At 41.5% G+C, this 21,122-nt stretch overlaps 1 protein-coding gene across 1 annotated transcript; it reads left to right on the top strand.

The window, feature by feature from the left end:
* The first annotated feature begins 17,202 nt into the window (after positions 1-17,202).
* On the top strand, positions 17,203-20,870 carry LOC131874148 (uncharacterized). The gene is made up of 5 exons (XM_059217392.1): positions 17,203-17,259; positions 17,370-18,383; positions 18,522-19,434; positions 20,143-20,438; positions 20,556-20,870. Exons 1-5 carry the CDS (start codon positions 17,203-17,205, stop codon positions 20,868-20,870), a joined length of 2,595 nt encoding a protein of 864 aa, XP_059073375.1.
* Positions 20,871-21,122: the final 252 nt, after the last annotated feature.

Below are 21,122 nucleotides of genomic sequence, written 5' to 3'. Positions count from 1 at the left end.
CTAATTGGCTTGGACCATATATCGTCATTGAGGATTATGGATCAGGTGCTTACAAAATAGCGGATGTAGACGGTACGCCTCTTAAAGAACCTATCAATGCTATGCACTTGCGTAGATATTATGCTTAAATTCTTCACTTCTTATCTATCTTCTTCAACATTGGATAATATGTTAGTGTTTCTTAATTAAAAGCAAAATAGAATTAAATGTTATGATGTTTGATCTATATTGCTTCGTTCCTGACAAGCATTTCTTCTTACTTTATAGTTTGTCTTGAATTCATTAATGTAAATTGTAAAAGGTTTACATGCTAGCATATTATACAGTGTCTTTATGTGTGTTAAGTAGAATCGTATCATGTTGTGTTTAAGTTCAAAATTAAATCACATTAGTTATATGATTCTTAGACTTAATGCATATTTCTTCCTTATCATCAATGTTGTACTTGATTAAATATTTTAATTAAGTCACACATGTATCAATTTAATCATGGAGCATTGAGAAATCAATCACATAGAAATTAAATCCTGAACATACATGTACATTTACCAAATGTATTAGATTTAATCAAAACAAAATATACATTGTTTTAGGCATTAAAGATAACACATTTGAGACAAAACGAGAAGCATGTATATATATATATGTGTGGATCGTGTACAAACATGGGTCACTGTATATCCAAAAGGTGACCTCTCTCTTACATCATACAATCATCTCCTATCCCTAGGGCTAGTGGCTGGAGAGTGTCGACTGGATGCTCCCTCCTGATCTGGCCGTGGAGGTGGACCCATGGGTGTGTAGCGCAATACAAATCGTGAGTGACTCCGAGAGGAACTCCTACGATCCCTATCCATGAGGATCGCACGATAGGTGGTAGCCTCGGTCTGGGCTGCTACTAGATCTCGCCGCACCTGCTGGAGGTCCTCTGATAGGACTCTCTCTCTCTGCCCCGCCTGATGGAGGTCCTCTAATAGGACTCTCTCTCTCTGCCGTGCCTGATGGAGATCCTCCGATAGGACTCCCTCTCTCTGCCGCGCCTGACGGAGATCCTCTGATAGGATTCTCTCTCTCTCCCTCCATATATCTACCTGTAACCGGAATGGGAAAAACAAATCCTCATGCCGACCCGCGTTCCCCTGAGGCCTGTAGGCAATCTGTGAGGAACTAGGGATCTGTGCTATCATGGAGATGTCTGTCATTGCCTGCTGAATCAAGGAACGCCATTCCTGCACATTAGCTGTGGCAATAGAACAGATTTTTTGTTAGTACCATTCTATATCATCAAAGCATTAATCAATCAATATACACCTACTATACCTGGATCTCCCTCGCGCCAGTAGGGATCATGATATGGTAGCATCTGTGACTGAGAACCGCTAGGCTCCCCTCGCTCGAATACTCTATTCACGATGGGTGTAGGCTGGACGGTACTGGTGACAGGTCTCCGTATCGCCTCTTGTTCCCCCTGTTGGGGAATAAAAGGTGGATCCAGAGCTATGGTATCGTCTCCTGAATGGTGGGGAGCTGCATCCGACTCCTCCTCATCATCTCTATCATCCTCCTCCTCGTCCTCCTCATCATCCTCATCCTCATCTGCATCATCACCTGCATCCTCCTCGTCCTCCTCTCTATCTGCATCCTCCTCCTCCTCGTCACTGGGCTGATCGCCTGTAGGAGGATCAGGATCTCCCGTCTCCTCATGACCCTCTCCCTCATCTGGCTCCTCTGACCTGGATCCCTCGTCCTCGTCTCGGTCTCCATGTCTCCATGGGCTTGGATAGCCTGTCGGATGATCTGGTGGAAAGATAGGACCTGGATATGATCTCATGAACCATGAAACATATCTACGCTGTGCTCCAGGCTCTGCAGAATAGTCAGTGACTACATCCTGATCTGATCCCTCCAAGTCTATCGTCTCGATATCATCCACCGTCGGTCTCGCTACTACTCTAGGTCTGGGAAGGACCCGTGAGTGTCGAGTATAGATGGGCACATCGGCTGGAACACACTGCTCTAGTCCAAACTGCCTCCGTACTCGGTCAAAGTAGAAAGGGACTATGATGTGTGCATATCGTCCTCGCAATAGGCGGTTCCTCTGTAGACATGCTAACTGTCTCTCCATACCATCCCATCTGTGCATCCGTAGGTAAGGTCTCCACACTGTCACCTCGGCTGTCAGTCTATCAATAGTCACTCTCCAATACAACAAATCCCCAAATCTCCACTCGCTGGTCAGTGGATAAGCGAACACCCTAGGTCGCTCGCTCGCTATACTCAGTGGATAGCCGACGGGCCTGGTGCATGTGAAGTGCTCTAAGATCCACATCTGCAGAAGTGTGCATGTCATCAAACTGCAACCCTGTCCGAATACATACTCCTCAAGGTCGTGATAGAGATGTGCAAGCATACTCCGACCCCATGCATAAACTCTCCTATGTCTCTCAATCCCTCTGATACACCATGTGAGGCCCCCATGCATGTGTGTCCCTCGCCCATTAGGGCAGACGGCTAGTGCTATGATGGCTATCATGAGGCGTCTCAGAAGTGGTACCTCCCCTGTAGGATGTAAGAGCCAGCTGACCATGATACGACCTCTCGTCTCGCTCGGCATGACTCTCCCTATTCAGTACATCTGCTCCCTCTGATGATCCTCTGCTACCCGATCAGTCGCATATGTGACTGTCGCTCCTCTGATAGGAAGACGCAGTATACGGTACACATCCTCGAGTGTGACCGTCAGCTCTCCTACCGGAAGGTGAAAGGTACAGGTGTCAGGATCCCATCTCTCCATCAGTGCCATCAGCATCGCAGGATGAAATCGAATGGCTGGCATAAGAATCATGTACCACAATCCTACTATCGATAAGGTGTCTCTCTCTGACTGAGTCAGCCGTGGAATCTGGTCTCGCAAAGTGCGAAGAATGTGTCCCGCTGTGTGCTCTCTCATGTACGGGAGACCCTGCAAAACGAAAACATGACCAAAATCAGTACTCAATCATCGAAATCGCAAATGCAAACTGTTGAACATTGAATGCTTGCCTTGTAACCCTCGCCAGGCCCTGATTGGGGACCATGGCGCCCTGAGGGGACCATGGCGCCCCTGTCAGGGACCATGGCGCCCTGGGGGGACCAGGGCGCCCCTCAGGGACCAGGGCGCCCTAGGTGGGCCCCGGTCGGCGTTCAAGGTCCGCATTCGATCACGAAAAAGTCAAACATGCGAGAAATCAAAAGTCAAACGTTCAGTCAACTCACCTCGTCCAGTGGCTCGTCGTCGATCACGGCCTGGCGCAGGATCCCGATCCTCGTGGGACGCTCCGGTCGTCGTGAAGGCATGGTGGTGGCTAGGTGGGCTCCGCTGAATAGTATCCTGAAATCGACAAAGTGACGAATACAAGTGTCACTTTCGAAGTATATACTCTTGTTTCCTTATTCTTACTTCTCGAAACCCTAATTTTTCCCCTGTCATTCATTTTATCATAACTTGGGTTTGGGAGATGCGATTTTCGAGCCGTTTGTTGCGTTGGAATCGTATTTTCCTTCTCCTACTCTCGGGATGTTCCAAAAAGTGCTCTGATGAAGCCTATTTAGTGAACACCCCTCATCAACACTCTATTACACAATTTGTCGCAAGTAAACATGCTACCCTGTTTCACCTCCCTAAATAAGCAAGTCGAAACAGGGGGGGGCATATAGCTACTCACAGATTTCATCACTTTCTCTAGTAAGCATTAGGTGATTTTTGTGATCTAACGTTTGTTTTGTAGGGTGCGGTTCCTAACTGTGTACTGCAGATACCGCTGGGGGCTTCGTCCGACGACTTATGGATATATCCTTTTCAAATAATGTTTACTTTTCTGTACTTTACCTTGCATATGCACGTAGTACTCATATGACCGCTAAAGTGGGGGCTAAATGTAGCGTCGTAAATTGTACGCACTCGCTAGGGTGGTACAATTTCGCACCTAGTTTAGCACCCGCCTTAGTGCATTTTGAATTCTGCATTGCATTTCTCCTTAAGCACTTAATTAATCAAATTAATTAGGTCTAAGGTCTTACTTCATCATGCTCTACATCATAAAGTTGGGCCCTTTCACTAAAGCGCGCCCTTCGCATTTTATTCCTCCAATACACCACTTAATCAAAAACCCTAATTAAGTCCTATTTCGAACTTGGGGGCTTGGTTTCGGGGTCAAAACATCTCGAAATCACCTGTAACTTTGGGATTCTCTCTAAAATCATCATATCCGACGGCCCTAAAAATTTGGTGAAAAGTTGTCGGGACCATGGCGCCCATGCAACATGGTCCCGGACATTTTTCCCGAAATTTTGGGAGCACGATCCAATCATAAAATAAAGCTTAACCCCAAGAAATTGGCGGGATATTCAATCTCTAGGTCGGCCAAAATACGAATTTACGACCTAGGGTTTCATACATAAAAGCTCTCTTTCCTCATTTGAGGGGATCCGATTTTTGTTTCCAGGAACTTCATATGCAGCGAAAGAGCAGATCTTTGAAGACTTCAACAACACTCAACATCATTCTATCAAGCATCTATCAAATTCATTCATCCAATTAGGGCTTGGAAGACATTGAAGAACAATAGGAGATTACCGACTGAAGATTGGCTTGTACTCCTCCCTTGAGGGTTGGGTATGATTTCATATTGTTTTCATGTCCTTACATAAGCTTTGATATATCATTTGTTCATGCTTTAGATCACATTGCATCTTGATTTAGAGCATTTGCATTATCATTTACAAGCAATTAGGGTTTACTTTCTAGGTTGCTCTAGTTTGCTTTCTTGCATTTTGGACCTTGCACACACACTAGGTCTGCACACACAATACATTTTACAAAACAACTTGGCTATTCGTGGAGGTGGAAATCACCGAAGCGGGGGTTTGACTAAGGCAAAACCCTATATAGCCGCCCTTCCCCCTTTTCAGATATTATTGCAGGTTTCGGGATTCGGACGACGCCGCAGGACACAGATCCGGAAAGAGAAAGCTGAGACAGAACTCTGTGTGCAATTGCAGCTCAGAAGACCGGGACAGGGGCGCTGGGCGCCCTGGTCCTGCCAGGACAGGGGCGCTGGGCGCCCTGGTCCCTGGGACAGAGGCGCTGGGCGCCCTGGTCCTCCGGACAGACAGCTTTCCGACAGTTTCCAGACAGTGTTTCAGGGTGCAAAACAGTGGTTTCCGGTGCATTTTTTAGGACAGTGGCGCCCGCGCCCCCGTCCCGAACATTTTCAGTCCGATTCCGACTCCGGGTACATATCTGCATTCTTATTTTATCCTTACATTTACAGCTGTTCATTGTTTAATCTCAATTCTGCAAATTTGTTACTAGTTCATACTTACATTTTGAGGTTAGGGTTTGAACTTGTATCATTTTAGCTTTCAATTTCAACAAGGGAATAGAAATCCTAATAGATATCCCGTGGCTCTCTCTTTCACCAAAAGAAGTAGCCAACCGTGCGATATCTCTAGGCTCTTTCGTATTCCGCAATGTGTGTCAAAAGTTAGGATTAGGGTACATTGTCCTAGTCTCGCTTTTTCCCCTACACACTAACTTGCTTTTTGTTTCCTCTGGCACATATGCAAAATGCAACACATCCAAATGTTCTAAAATGGGATACACTATGATACTTACCGCTCCATGCTTGTTGTGAAACCTTGTCTTTCACACTTTTTGTTGGACATCTATTTAGGATGTAGACTACACATGCTACTACTTTGGTCCAATATTCATTAGGTAATTTTTTTCCTTTTGACGTGCTTCTTCCCATTTCCATTATTGTCCCATTCTTCCTTTCAGTGACACCTATATTCATGAGATAATAATGATCCAAACAATTCATCTATAGATAGTTTTGATAGATCTTTAGTTTCCTCAATGGCAACCACAATAGTATCAAATTTGCTTGGTAAAATTTCGAGAATTTTTTCTACAACTTTTTGATTTGTTAATTCTTCACCATTTAATCTAATTAGCTTAACAACATTCACAACTTGAGCTGAGAATTGATCTACTAAATATGATTCTTTCATTTGAAGTTTTTCAAAGTCTCTTCTAAGTGCTTGCAACTTTGCTACTTTAAGTTTAGTTATTTTTTAATATGTAGTTTCTAGTATCTCCTATGCTTTTTTGGCTTAAGTTGCATTTTTAATTCTCTGAAAAATTTAATTCACCCAATACCTAATTGAATTAATTGTAAGACCCTTCCATCCTCTTTACTATTTTCCCTGAGTTCATCCTTATGAGTTTTGTTTAATGTTGCTTCATCAATTGGTTCAGTAAATCCTTCTTCTACTATATTCGTTGCCATTTCTTGAAGTCTATACTGACAGCTTCACGTGCCTTCAGTTTCTCCTCTCTCTTGAAATAGGACTCCTTTGATATATTGAACTGTTTTTCTTTAACTTCTGCAGCAGAAAAAGTCTTTTCAGCGATCTTCTTTCTTTGTTAATTTTCCTTGGGCGATTGTCAGACTCTTTGCAACTTCTTCAAACCCTAGATCTTCCTCTTTTATTGGTTCTCAATGGCGATCTCTTGTTTGTACACAACAACTTTAACTGTGTGGACAATGACTTTTTGTTTTTGCAAAGACCCTCTGTTACTCCTTGCCTTTGGCTCAAATTAATTTGACTAAAAATATTTTCTTCTTGCAAACTAACGGCCTCTTTGTCTTGTCTGCTCCAAGCTTGATTCCAACCTATGTTCCACGGGGATGTGTCCCCTGCCCTTTTTCCCTCGCACCCGTACCAGGGACAAAACAGGGACGCGGAGATAGGAATTTGTCGTTTCCTAAGCATCTCCTTTTTGTAAATAACACATGGGATGTTTTGGGGATAGTTGTTGGGCAATAGGGGACAGCAAGGGACGGCAAGGAACAACCAGTTGTCCCCGGGACAGCCAGGGAACACCTAAGCATCCCACGATTGTCCTCGAGACAGCTGGTCATTCCCTATGGCCCATAATTTTTGGAAGTCCAAAATAAATAAATAGACACATTTTTAATTTACAATAGAGGTTCGGCTCGCCCCATCAAAACCCCAAATAAACATTAAAATATAACAAACCCTAATCTAATGCATAAAACAAACAAAAGGAAGAAAAAGACACTCATTTTGACATTTGCAAAATAGGGAAAGAGCAGCAAGAAGAGAAGAAGTAGCTGGTTAAGGAGTGAACAATAGGTGAAAGACGAATTGGTCCACATATAGCTTCATCCAATTAGTCAAGAGGAACCACCTTACCTCTAGACGATCAGAGAAGTTAGTGGCTGTTCACAGTGGATTGCAACTACAAGATCACTAGACCCCAGCCTTACATTGGGATGTCAATCTTGAAGATGCTAAGCAAGTTGATGAGTACGAGACACCTCCAGGATTGCTTGGGGTTCCATTGGTTGAGGAGGCAGCCCCTCATATTGATAGTGACTTAGACAAAGACTCTAGCTCTGATCTTGATTTAGACTCTTAGTCTTGGACCTACCATGTGCTGATTATGGACAGCCATATATTTTCTTAGTTTATCTTGAGTCTTGACATTATGATAGATAGCTGATTATGGACTTCTATGTTTTAACTTTTCTATTTACATTTTATGTCATCTCATAGTTATGGATGTTTATGACATATGTTTGTTGGCAATGATTGATAAAAGCATTTGAATTTTGGTAAAATGTTTGTCAATTCTCTTGCGAAATCTCAATTCAAGTCTAATGCAATGTATTAATGTCTATGATGAATGATTTGCCATTGTTATGATATGCATATTTGAAACTTCTCTATATTTGTGAAAAACCCCCTATTTTTTTAACAACCGTCCCCTGCCGTCCCCCCCGAAAATGACCCAAAATACCTCTGTACTGGAAACACGTCCTGGCATCTTCTGTCGTCCCTGTCCCCAAAACTCTGTGGATGGCTTGCTTTCCTTACTTGCCTCTTCTCTTAGGAGGCTATAGAACTTTCATCAATCTTCAGTGTTAAGCGATCTTTTTATGGCAGTGATCTCCTTCTTGAGACAACAAGTTCTTCAATATTCACATGCAGCTTCGCTTCAACCTCCCAGCGAACTTGGCTCTGATACCACTATGAAAGTGAACAGAGGGAAAACAAAATACAGAAAGATATGATAGTGGGTGGTAGAAATTACCCAATAGTTCCTACACATGGAACTTGCTAGTGTCATAGTTTTCACTTGAAGGTATAGCTTGGAACAATGACAAGCATAAGGAAACAAACATGACTTGTGCAAAATTTTGGTTCTAAAATAACCTTCCTTGACTTCTAGGGTTTTTAAATTATGTACACACTTATAAAGGAAACATAGAGAAACTCTGATCAAACAATCTGATGTTAAAGATAAATAGGTTGATCTTCAAATAACCCTAGGGTTTTACAATGGACTTGAGCAACTTCGAAATCAGAAATTGAGGTTAAACTCGCATCATAAACAGGTCTATTAAGTAACAACAACACTTCAATGAATCAACAAAGTACAAAATATAGTTGCAGTTAAAAAAGCACACAGTAATGAAAAGTTTGCAGAAAATAACTGGTTTGAGATTCACTGATGTCAAATATAGTTCTTATAGTTCTTATAGACTACTGAAATTGTACCCAGCAATAATATAATTGCAAAAAAAAAGTCTGATCTGAGTTCTCTGATGTACTTACCACACCACAACCCTTATATCGGTGTGAATTGCTCTAGGAAGATTGCAGGTATGCGATGTACGATATGAGCTTTATCCCTCCATTGTGCTACATACTGTTTCTGTTTTCTGAGTGTAGCTATTTAAATTCCCTCCTAGATTGCAGTGTGAAGACTGATTTTATGTTGTTGCCCTAGCTCTACTAAAGATATGGCCTCCACCTAAATGATTTGGTGTCACTCTCCCTTTGTATCTATAGAATATCTTGCCCAGTCCTCCCAATTGGTGTCAAACCCTTCAGAACAGCACTTTCTTGTCACACCCTAAACATGGCATGGGTTTCATTCAGCAATTTGTAGCATTTCTTTCCGATGGTGGTAGCACCCAGATCTGTTTTTCCTTCGAGTGACAATCAGAGCAGCAGCTCAGAGATACTAATGATGTTGCCCAGGTCTGTAACTGTGCACAATGGCCTGAACTAGCTCATACAAGCACCCAACAGGTGACCTATTCATTAGCCGCAAGGCAGACTATATCAAATCCTTCAATCCAGCAACAACACTCACCCCAGTAGTAGCAATCAGGTCAAATCTGCAATTTTTCTGATCATAAACAGCAAGGAAAGGAGAAGATTTTGCAAGAATCCAAATCAAGGTTTTCATCCTGACCTAAGTAGGCAGCTAGGATTTGCATCCCAGCTGAACTGCTTGAGATAGACCTCAAGAATCATGTCAAATCTACATAAGTGAGCACAGCTCTCCAAAGCAACGTTTCTACCTATAGGAATAAGGGCACTATGGCTCAAAATTTAGGGCCATATATTGAAATTCAAATTTTAATTACTTTATTTTATTTTATATTTATTATTATTATATATTTTTAATAATATTATACTATTATTGCAACTATATAATGATATAACTAGTATTGTATTACAATAATAATGACCCCAATTAAGCAGAGGGGACATGACAATGGTGAAAATCCCATTTTAGGAGAATTTGAATATAGCCTTGGAAGCTGTAGGGAAGGGGTACAAAACACCTACAAATATGTTGATTTGTTACTCACAAAGTAAGAACAAATGCAAAGACAATTGTAGAAGAACAAAGGGCGTAGGGGCACAAGTATGGGTACACCAAATTATCATATGGATGGGCAGATGGAAGCAAATGCACACTCGTCCTCCTAGGAACTTCAAATGGTGAAGGAAAGGATCTAGATATATACTTCTGTGTTAAAAACAAGTTTATTTTTCCCAAGTTTTAATTGTGTTTGACAATGATTGGTCCACCATTATATTCTAAAGGAAGTGACAAGTTGTCAGGGTTTAGTTTAAGTTAAAACTTTTATTTGTTCTTTTGTTACTTCTACTTAAGAGCTTGGACTGAAGCTGCTAAATATGTAAAACCTGTTCTTCTGAATTACTAAAGCTCCCACACCTGCCACATTAAATGATAGAGTCTAACCTGCTGTGCTTCTTTCTTTAATTTGGTAAGTTAAGATAGGAATGAACAGCTTTTTAACTTATGACAAGCTTATGGATTTTAATCATGAGTTTTTGCCTCCAGTACTTGGCACGAATCAAAATTATGCCACGCATAAGGACACATTGTAGCTTTGCTCTTAATCTTAAATTGAATGAAAGGATTCATTTTGTTCTCTGCAACGTAGGAAAGCAAATGTGTTGGGTTGCTACAATTTCCACTCCTCATGCATTACTGTTTTCGTGTTACCTTGGCATCATATTGAAGGCATGAGAGGTGTCAGACAAAATGGCTCAACAACATGTGGTTTCAAGGACTACAATTATTGTTGCTTTTGTAGAAATCAAGTTGATCATAACACCTTAAAAGTTTCTGTCCAAATGCTATCAATGGGTGTAATTTAACTTGGCATCTGCTATCCACATCCTCCAAACATGTCAATGTTCAGGCTCAGAGTTTAGGGAGAGAAATAATTTTGGTATGCCAGTTTGCTTTAGTGACTTGTCACTTTAGAGCTTGCTTCCATTGTTGAATGTATAGAATGCAGATTTGGTGTTTCATTTTCTTATTAAATCTTAATTTGGGAGCTGTTATCACAAAAGCTTGCACCCTTGCTAAGCTATCAACTCAGCAACCTTGTGAAACATGGAAACAACCCCGAAGTGTGGGACCTTGCGCGAGGGGGGTTGAACCTCCAAAGGAGGCCGACTTCCTTCTCAATCTAGGTGCAGTGTTGAACCAACTCAACACTTCAAAACTGACTTCTAAACCTATCTTAACAGCTTGCAGAGGAAAAGGGAAGAAATAAATGCTTGAAATAAAAGGAGGTGATGCACCAAGAAGAGATTGTTCCTCTTCCCAACCGAAATGGCACAAGGAAATAACTGAAAAGCCCAAGAGATGCGCAAACTTCAATTTGCATGAGTGACCCAAACGCATGTGTGGAGGTTAGAATTTTCTAAGTGTCAAGAGGGGAGAAGGATTCCTACAAAGTCACTCTCAGAAAACAAGTTAACACAGCATACATGTGAAAGGAAACCACAAACATACACTTATGATGGAGGTAAGAACACATACGCATCATACATAAGTTGAAGGAAGGCAAGAATGGAGATTTTCAATTAATCATAAGGCCAAAAGCCAATCTTATAGTTGCAGAAATGCAAAAAATAATTACAAGTCTTCAAGAGAAGAGAAGAGCATAAGAAAGCTCAAGCCAGCAGGGAGAGAACCCCTTACAATGAGGCTTATCAGCCTTATATAGAAAAATGGGTTACAATGGTGATCATGACCCCTGCATGTCAGTCTGGAAGTGCAGGGAAGTGCATGCACCTGACTTGTACATGCAAGCAACCTAGCCATACCTCCAAAGGCAATTCTGAGGAAGATAGATTGATGAACCTTCCAAAGTCAGTCATGACATAAGTCACCCAGCGTGGCCCCGTACCTCCCTGATGGAAACCCTACCAAAAACATTTAATGCACCCTTGTGACTCCACAAAAGAAAGTGCACAAGTCACTAAAAGTGTCGGAGCATTAAAAGCCTTGAGTGTCGATCACGCCATCCGGAAGTGTCGCCAGTCGGAAGGAAACCAGAGACTTCGGAGGTTCGGACTCCCGAAGTGAGGAAGACAAGGGAAGAACTTTGGAACCTCGAGGTTCCAGAGTTCTGAGATAGAGAGAAGAAGAGAAGGATTTTGCTTTCGGAACCTTGAGGTTCCGAAGTTCCGGAGGAACTAGAGAGAGAAGGCAAAAGGTGAAGGAACCTCGGAACCTCGGGGTTCTGGAGTTCCGAGGAGAAGAAAGAAGAAGGGGGAGGAGGGAACCTCAGAACCTCGAGATTCCGGGAAAGGAAAGGAAGGGAACTTCGGAACCTCGGGGTTCCAAAGTTCCGGTGAACTACGCAAAGGAACTTTGGAACCTCGGGGTTTCGGAGTTCCGAAAAGGGAAAGGGCTAAAGAGAGAAGGGGAACTTCGGGCAAAGGAGAAACTTAAGAGAAGAGGCGAAGGAGAGGAAGGCAACTTCAAGACCTCGGGCTTCCGGAGTTCTAGAGAAGGAAAGAAAGCGGCTAAGGCAAAGAACTTCGGAACCTCGGGGTACCGGAGTTCGGGGGAAGAAGAAAAGGCCAAGGGAGGAACTTCCTTCGGACAAGGCAACACTTCACACTTCATGATTCTTCTCTCCTTGATCAACTGGGGTCGCGCTGGTCCATGGAACATATCTATGATCAGTTCTTACTGATGGACCAAAGGTGTCATAAAATGACAACAGGAGCTTTAGTACTGGGTAGCTGTATAGCTTTGGAGATTTTAAGCAGATACATTTTGCTAGAAAAAATGGTAGTTTTAACTGATTTGGATTCTCTAAGACATAATGCATGTTAAGCATTCATGGCTTGAATTGCAGATAACGGGGTTCACTTATGTCTATCAGTTTACCCCACTGAGTTGTGGCTTCAGAGTTTGCTTTCACTGTTGGATGTGCAAAATGAAGGTTTGTTGTTTTATGTTTAGTTGCAAGCTCTCGAACTGGCCCCTGTAGTATTGAATGGTTGTATAGCCTTTGAGGAGCAGATACATTTGAATGGAATAATAGATGACACATAACGTTCATGGCTCAATTTGCACAATTTTCAATAAGTTTAGCTAAAGTTAGTTCCAAATATTAAGACAACTTTTAAGTCTATATGGAATTTCCATAGTTCCTTCACTATACTCCTATAGGTCTTTGATGGAATCACAACTGGGTCATTAATTAGGGGAGCATCACAATCAGTTGCAATCTTTTCTATTTCAAATGATGTGAAAATAATCTCGACAACCCCTTCCATAATCCTCCCATTTTGTGTGTATCTTGCAATGATTGCAGTCCATGAGAGGACGTCTTTTTGAGTCATTCTGCCAAACAGTTCCCGTGCCTTATCCATTCTTCCACATTTTATATACACGTCTATCAGACAATTTCCAACTACAATATCTGACAAAAACCCTCCTTCCATTATGCATTGATGGATGCCCATACCCTGTTCCAAAGCTCCCATTTGGGCATAGGCTGGGATCACGCCAGCAAAAGTGAAATTATTGGGTTGGAATCTTGTTTGTTGCATATAATAATGAGATTTTAGGCGTGGAAGATCAAGTCAATTACCTGAAGTGGGAATAAATTGTTTTTGTTGACCTGCTCTGCAACTTCGTTGACTGAATCATTAGCAAGGCTTTTACATACTTTGGCATCCTGAAGGTAGCGTTTGAATCTGCCAGACCAGTATGCATGGGATCTTAACACTTGTGCCATACCAGAATTCCATCTTCACCATTCGCTCATATCAAACATGAACTTATAGATTTAATTTCAGATTGAAATTGAAAGGTGCCTATCTGCCAGGTAAGAAATTGTACCACTACGTTTAATCCCTAAATCTAATCCAAAGTTATTAGGATATAAATGAAATCTAGAAAGAAATAACAAAAAAAATCAGATATGGAAGAATGAAAAAAAAAATTAGCTGCTCTACATTGCAACAATTTCCAACAAAAGCAAATAAGAAATAAGAAACCTGCAAAGAATCACCATTCAAAACTTCGAAGCCCTAGTGGAAGAGGTGCAGAAGTACGAGTGGCAAATCTGAAACTGTTATCACAAAATACCTGAACTTCAATGAGGCAGGGGCAGAGGAGAGACTCTGCAATCTGGTGACACTACCATGATACCACGATGGCCCAAACCCACTCGCAGTGTTAAAAAAGCATCACCATTTTTCACCGGCAAACAGTAAATTTTTCTGATGTCAGACTAACCAGAAAAGCATTCCCACCATATATAGTCTATGGGAGAGTTTTCTCCACAAAAATTCAATGATATAAGTCAGCTTCAGGATCTAATTCAGTTTATTGAAGAGCTATTGAAGAAAACGGTAGGTATCTGAAGCTAACTTATATCATTGAATTTGTAGAGAAAACTCTTCAAATCAACATCTGCTTGTTGAGGAGATGATGAAGGGGTAGACTGCCCAACATTGGCTGGTTGTCAAGAAGGTTGTGCAACAGTGGTTACTTCCAAAGGAGTTGAAGAGGATGAGAAGCAACTGCATGAAACAAAACAGAACTTACCCATTACTAACAGTGAGGAAATAATACAGAAAAGAAACGAGATTAAAACTTTGTGCTGCTTCTTTCTCTAGACACAAGATAACTCACTAGGCTCATCTGCCTTTTATGTTCATTGAAGGCCATGGTTGAAAACAATAGAATTATAATCCACAGTTGTTTCACAAGCCAAAATCGACAGCCTGGAAAGCTGTTGGCAAGTTCAAAATTTTCATGATGTATGGCAGAAATTAACACACAAGAAAGGACGATAAAGGATTGTTGATTTCCCATGAAGGACGATAAAAACTGGCTTTTATCATGAAATGTCAATGGGCCATTGCTGAAAAGGACACAACTGCACTACAATATAGGAAAGAGCTAGCAAGACGTACAGGTCAAATGGCAGCCTAGAAAGCAGGACAACTGACAAGCAAGAAGGTTTAAGAAATGAATTGACATAAACTAGCACTTGCACCAACAGGAGGTGCAATGGTTATGCTGTTAGCAAAATATAGTTGCAAGAAATGTAAGTTGTTTTTCTTATAACTAATCATATCGATCAACATGAAATAATTGGTTACTAAAATGAAAAATCTTGTAAACAAATTAAAGTAGTTTTTTCAAATTGAAATAAAGTAAATATTGAAATTTTAATATTAAAATTTTGTAATGTCCCCTTTTTAGCTGTTGTGGGCGATCTGTCGTTAGCCCAATTTTCTTTCGTCCCGAGGGCTAACAAGGACATTTTAGGTACTATTGAGGAAATTGGTCTAGGTGTTTTTAGTTTCAAGCTGATCAGAGGTGATTTGATGGTTTTTTCAGACACTAACTATTTATAGTAAGTCACCAGGAGCGCAGTGGCATTGGAAATTTTGATGTTTTTATCATGCCGACTTCTTTGGGTTCATTTATTTACAGTTGGATTGGTATTTTATGGAGTTGATAATTTATTTGGCTTAATTATCAAAAAGTTCCTAAGTTAAAAGTAAATATTTAACTTAGTGAATTATTTTAAGTTGGGATTATAGTCAAGAAGCAGAAAATTAAAAGTGTCCCTTTCATGTGAGAGACATAAGGGATAATATTATTTTATTCTAACTTGCATTTATCCCACATTGCTGGTTCTTTGGAATGTGTGTGCCCAAAAGAAGTAATAAATAAGAGCATTTAATGCAGCTTTAGGTATCTAGGAAATTGTGATTTTGGAATTTGTGAAGACTAAATTTCTGGAGAAATCTGGAGATTTGTCCCATGGCATTGGAGGACGTATCCCCTCTTCTGCAACATTTTCCAAGCTTGTGAGAGACTCGGTCTGGAAGATTGGTTATAACATTAGCAGTTTGAAGTTTGGGAAGAAACGAATTTCTAAAAGTGACTCAGCATTTACTTTCCATCTAGAAATGGTAAGATAATTCTATACCTTGCGTTCTTGTTGCTACAGTAATTCGCCCAGTTGTTTAGTATCAGTCCTTGGCCACGAGCAGGGAGACAATGGGGTGGTTTAAAAATGTGTATGGTGACCAGAGAAGCAAGACATCTGTTTCTGATTAATGAATGTCGACCAGAGAAGCAAAATCATTCATTGTTGGGTGCCGAACTTGGGTTACAGCCGTTGTGAACAGCACGCGATGGTGGCAAGGTTTTGGAAGGATGTCGAACTCATTCAATTCCTATTATAATTTGACAGCCCGAAAGAATGCCATTCATCAGTAAGTGTGGCGGACTGTAGACAAAGGAAGGGTTTGGGCATCGCATAGTCTATTGGAGATCGAACAGCTTAAAATGCACGCACTCCTCAGCTGGGAAACACGTGGGCACTTCTATTTCCAACAGTGAACATCTGTGAAGTCACTGTGACTATTTTCGAACTCATGCGGCATACCTGTGTTCACGTCTCCATTAGGCGTCACTTCCTTTGAGTGTGGAATCGAGTTGAAGTGCAGTTTGTGTTGTTGGGCCAGCATTTGGTGAGACGTCTTGGTGACTGCTGGAGTTGATGCTACACAGCAGTGAAGGAAGTTAATACCAGCTTATACGCAGAGATTGATACAGTGATCATTGGCTGGAACGGGTGATTAGGCAGTTGGAAGCCCTGCGCAAGAAGTAGCTGATAAAACAGGTTCCACATTTAACTCATACCGAGTCGTACGTTTGTAATGTGCCAAATAGGGAGCTGTGTAGTGCTCAAATAAACATTCTTTGATGTGAAGTGCTTGTTGACTAGTATTAATGAATTAAATACTTTCATTTGGATAACTGTTTGGTCTACAACAGCATTGTTGCATGGTAGTTAGTCATTATTCTTGTTAAGATGTTGGTTGTCAAATCCCATGAATGAATACAAAATTGTTGAAGAGTAAACAATTAAAATGCACCAGGACACTCAAACTACAAGGAACCTCAGAATTTAAAAATCAGGCTTATATTAAACACTTGCAAACTGTTTGAAAAAAATCCTACAGCAAGGTGGTTGGGAAAACATTGCACGAACAGGGTGCCCTATTACAGTGGTATCAGAGCTTTAAGTCTTGCCATCCTGAAGAGGTTTACAGAAGATATGACTGATCAATGATATGTCAAGGCCTTGGCAGCATCCTTATACACATCACTACAACACTAGGAGAAGAGCATTATTGAATACAGGTACAACAGAACAAGGAGGTCCAGAGATTCCAGATTTTCCATTGGATAATGAGAATATAGGTGAACAGCTAGCTGAAAATATGGGTGAGAGAAGAGACCTGGGTGAAGAGAGGTTCCTACAGCTTTAAGACACTCTAGTGCCTGGGGCCAGCAACTAGCAAAACAGAGGGCTCAACAACAGAATCAGTGATTGGATTTATTGACACAAATGATAGCCAGACAGATGGGTTTAAATGTGAATAACCTAGGTGGTGGTAATGCTCGGAATAATCAGCAAGGAAATAATAACAATAACAATAACCAGTAGGGAGGTAACAATGGTCCTGATGGTGGACAGGGTGGCAATGGAGGTGGACAAATGGCAGACAATTTTGGTCATGTAGCGCAGCCCACTAGGACAGCGAATTCTAGACCTCGTATACCCACTTTTCCACCTAGAATACCAATTCAACCAGCAGCTGAATCGCAGATTGTAGACTTATAGGATCAGTTTCAGAGAGATTGGGAGAGTGGTGGACCTGATTTTCAAGCAATTATAATGCTTCGGGACTATATTGATGTGAGGATGCAACACATACCTCGTGGAGGTGATAGGAACCAGAATTATGAATTAAGGAAGAAGGTGAGGAAGTTATCCTTACCTTATTTTGATGCTTCCGGTAAGACTACAGCACGAGCTTGGGTCCAAAAGGTGGACACTTACCTGCAGTTGAATCCTATGATAGAGGAGCAAGCTATTAAATATGTTGCTATACATCTTGATGGAGTTGCGCACGAGTGGTGGCACCACAGTATGGTGACTATGGGGCATGGACAGATTACTTCCTATGTGGAGTTCATAGAACAGTTGATTGAGAGGTTTGACACAAAGGATCCTGAGTTACACTTCAAGGAGTTGGCACAGCTTAGACAGTGGGGATCAGTGGATGTTTATATTTCAGAATTTCAGCGGTTAGCAGTGCTAGTGACTGATATTTCAGAGAGGAGACTAGTAGTCCTATTTATGGGCATTCTTTTGGATCCTTTACGAGGTTGGGTCAAGGGACATGACCCTTTGACATTGCAGGAAGCCATTAAAAAGGCTAAGGACTTGGCACCCTCATCTCACAAGAGTAAATTCAAGTCTAAGGATCCATTTTATAGGAGGGACAAGGATAGGAAGAAATCAAATAAGGATTCACATCAGCCACGTGAGGACACTAAAAAATTAGACAATGACACATTGAATGAACTCAGGAGGAAGAAACTATGTTTCCATTGTAGGGAGCCTTGGGATCCTTCACATAAATGTCCCCTTAAGGCTAAGGCTAAGCAGATAGAATATTTTTCAGCTGACGAGACAGCTGAAGAGAGTTCAGATAGCACATCTTCTTCAGGGGACAGTGATAGTCAATCAGCGGCTAGGAAGGATAGCGGTGATGATAGGGTAATCGCACGCCTGTCAGGTACTCAGAAATCTATCACCTTTAAGGTGCATGGTGTAATTCAGGGGCAGCGAGTGATTTCATTGATTGATACCGGTGCTACACATAATTTCATTGATGCTTAGGTTGTGGCAAAAAGGGGATTACAGACAGAGGAGCATGATGGATTCAGAGTGATAGTGGCTAGTGGACATCAAATTTTATGTACGCAGAAAATTTCGAATTTGTACATGTGGATTAGAGATTATGAGCTGGTTGATGATTTCTATGTTGTGGATATGGGTGACTATGATGTCATTATTGGCATGGCGTGGATGACTTCTCTAGTTGAATTTACATTCAACTTGGAGAAAGTTGAGATGAGATTTGAGCACCACGGCAAGAAAGTGGTACTCTGTGGGTTATCAGATGGTGGACTTAGAGTGGTATCACTTAAGCAGATGGAGCGTTTGATTCATCATGACCAGGTGCAATGGGCTACAAAGATATTGGTTATGCTAGAGGTGATGGATCAGCAGAAGCAGGAATATCCTCTGGAGGTTCTGTCTTTATTGACCAAACATTCGAAAGTGTTTGGTGACATTCCTCCAGGTAGACCTCCTGACAGGGGCATTGAGCATGTTATAGAATTGGAGGAGGGTGTGAAACCTGTTATTACTACACCTTACAAGCACCCAAAAAGGTATAAGGATGAAATCAAGAAGGCTATCAAAGAGCTTCTCAAGATGGGACACATCAAGCCAAGCAAGAGTCAATTTGCTTCTTCAGTGGTATTGGTAAAAAAGGATGACACTTTCAGGATGTGTATTGATTGCAAGGAGTTGAACAAGAAAACGATAAAAAATAGGTATCCGATTCCCCGTATTGATGAACTTATAGATGAGCTACACAGTGCCTATTACTTCTCCAAAATAGATTTGAGATCCGGTTACCATCAGATATGGGTCAGGGAGGATGATGTGGAGAAGACAACATTTAGGTGTCATTATGGGCACTTCGAGTTCTTAGTCATGCACTTTGGCTTGACTAATGCGCCAACAACCTTCCAGTCTTGTATGAGCAGGACATTCAGGAATCAGTTGAGGAGGTTTGTGTTGATATTTTTCAATGACATACCTATTTACAGTAAGACGTGAGAAGAGCATTTGAAGCACTTAGATATAGTGTTGAGTATTCTTGAGCGTGAATCCCTATATACGAAGATGTCAAAATGTGCTTTTGGGATGACAGAGTTGTATTTGGGGCACATCATCAATGCTGAGGGAGTTCGTGTGGATCCAAATAAGATTAAAGCTATTTTGGATTGGCCACCATCAAAGGATGTTTCTTAGTTGAAGGGATTCCTTGGGTTGTGTGGATTCTACCACCGCTTTGTGAGGGGTTTTTCATAGACTGCTGCACCCCTTACTGTTTGACTAGGAAGGACGGTTTTGTTTGGACAGATGGTGCTCAGCAGTGTTTTGACAAATTTAAGCAGTTGATGAGCACATGCACATACTAGCCATTCCTGATTTCAGCAGGCCTTTTGAGCTACATTGTGATGCTTCAGTAGAAGGCCTTGGTGCGGTATTGATGCAGGATAGACACCCCATCCTTTATGAGAGCAAAAAATTGAGAGGACCTGAGAAGAGTTACAACATCTATGACAAGGAAATGCTAGCGAATATGCATGCCTTAGCAAAATTTAGATAGTATCTGGTGGGCAGCAATTTTGCCGTCAAGACAAATCATAATAGTTTGAGGCATTTCCTTGGGCAGAGGACTTGAATGACAAGCAACAGAAATGGGTCAGCAAACTATAGGCTTAGGATTTTGATATAGTCTTCGTTAAAGGCAAGAAAAACATAGTTGTTGATGCCTTATCCAAGAGACCACATTTGTGTGCCTTGGGAGTGTTGGAGGATGATTGGAGGGAATTGATTTCAGCAGAGTATGCAAAAGACAAGTGGGCTACTGGTATCATTGATGGCACTATTCGGGATGACAAGTATACCATAGTGAATGATTTGATCATCTACAAGGAGAGAAATCTTTTAGTGTCGGGTTCTGCTATGAAGCAGAAGATCTTGAGAGCTTTCCATGACTCACCATTAGCAGGGCATTCGGGATTTTTCAAAACTTACAGGCAGGTGAGAGAGCGTTTCACTTGGAAAGGACTCAAGACAGAGGTTTTATAGTATGGGAGGGAGTGTCCAGTATGTCAGCAGAATAAACATGAACACTCCTTTCTAGGTGGTTTATTGCAGCCCCTACCCATTCCTGAGAGGAAGTGGGACAACATATCGATGGATTTTATCATGGGCCTACCCAAGGCTCAAGGCAGGGATTGCATGTATGTAGTGGTGGATCTGTTGACGAAATTTGCCCATTTCTTTGCTATTACATCCACCTATACAGCAGCTCAGACGATAGAGTTGTTTTTCATAGAGGTATTCAGGTTGCACGGGTTGCCACGTAGCATTGTTAGTGACAAGGACAACAGGTTTATGAGTAATTTTTGGCAAGAGCTTTTCAGACTGTGTGGAACCGAGCTTACACTGAGCACCAGCTACCACCCGTAGACTGATGGATAGTCTGAGATCATGAATAAATGGGTGGAAGGATACCTTCGAAATTACATCGTAGGGCAGCAAAAGGCGTGGGTAGAGTGGTTGCATTTAGGCGAGTATTGCTGCAATACCACTTTCCATATGTCCATTCAAATGTCATCTTTTATGGCACTTTATGGGTACGAGGCTCCGAGTTCTTAGACTTGTTTGGTGACACCCGAGTGCCGAAGGCTAAGGATCTCTTACAAGACAGTCAGGATATCA

The sequence above is a fragment of the Cryptomeria japonica genome, chromosome 3, assembly GCF_030272615.1.
Source record: "Cryptomeria japonica chromosome 3, Sugi_1.0, whole genome shotgun sequence".
Taxonomy (NCBI): domain Eukaryota; kingdom Viridiplantae; phylum Streptophyta; class Pinopsida; order Cupressales; family Cupressaceae; genus Cryptomeria; species Cryptomeria japonica.
This window is presented reverse-complemented; position numbering and strand designations above follow the sequence as displayed.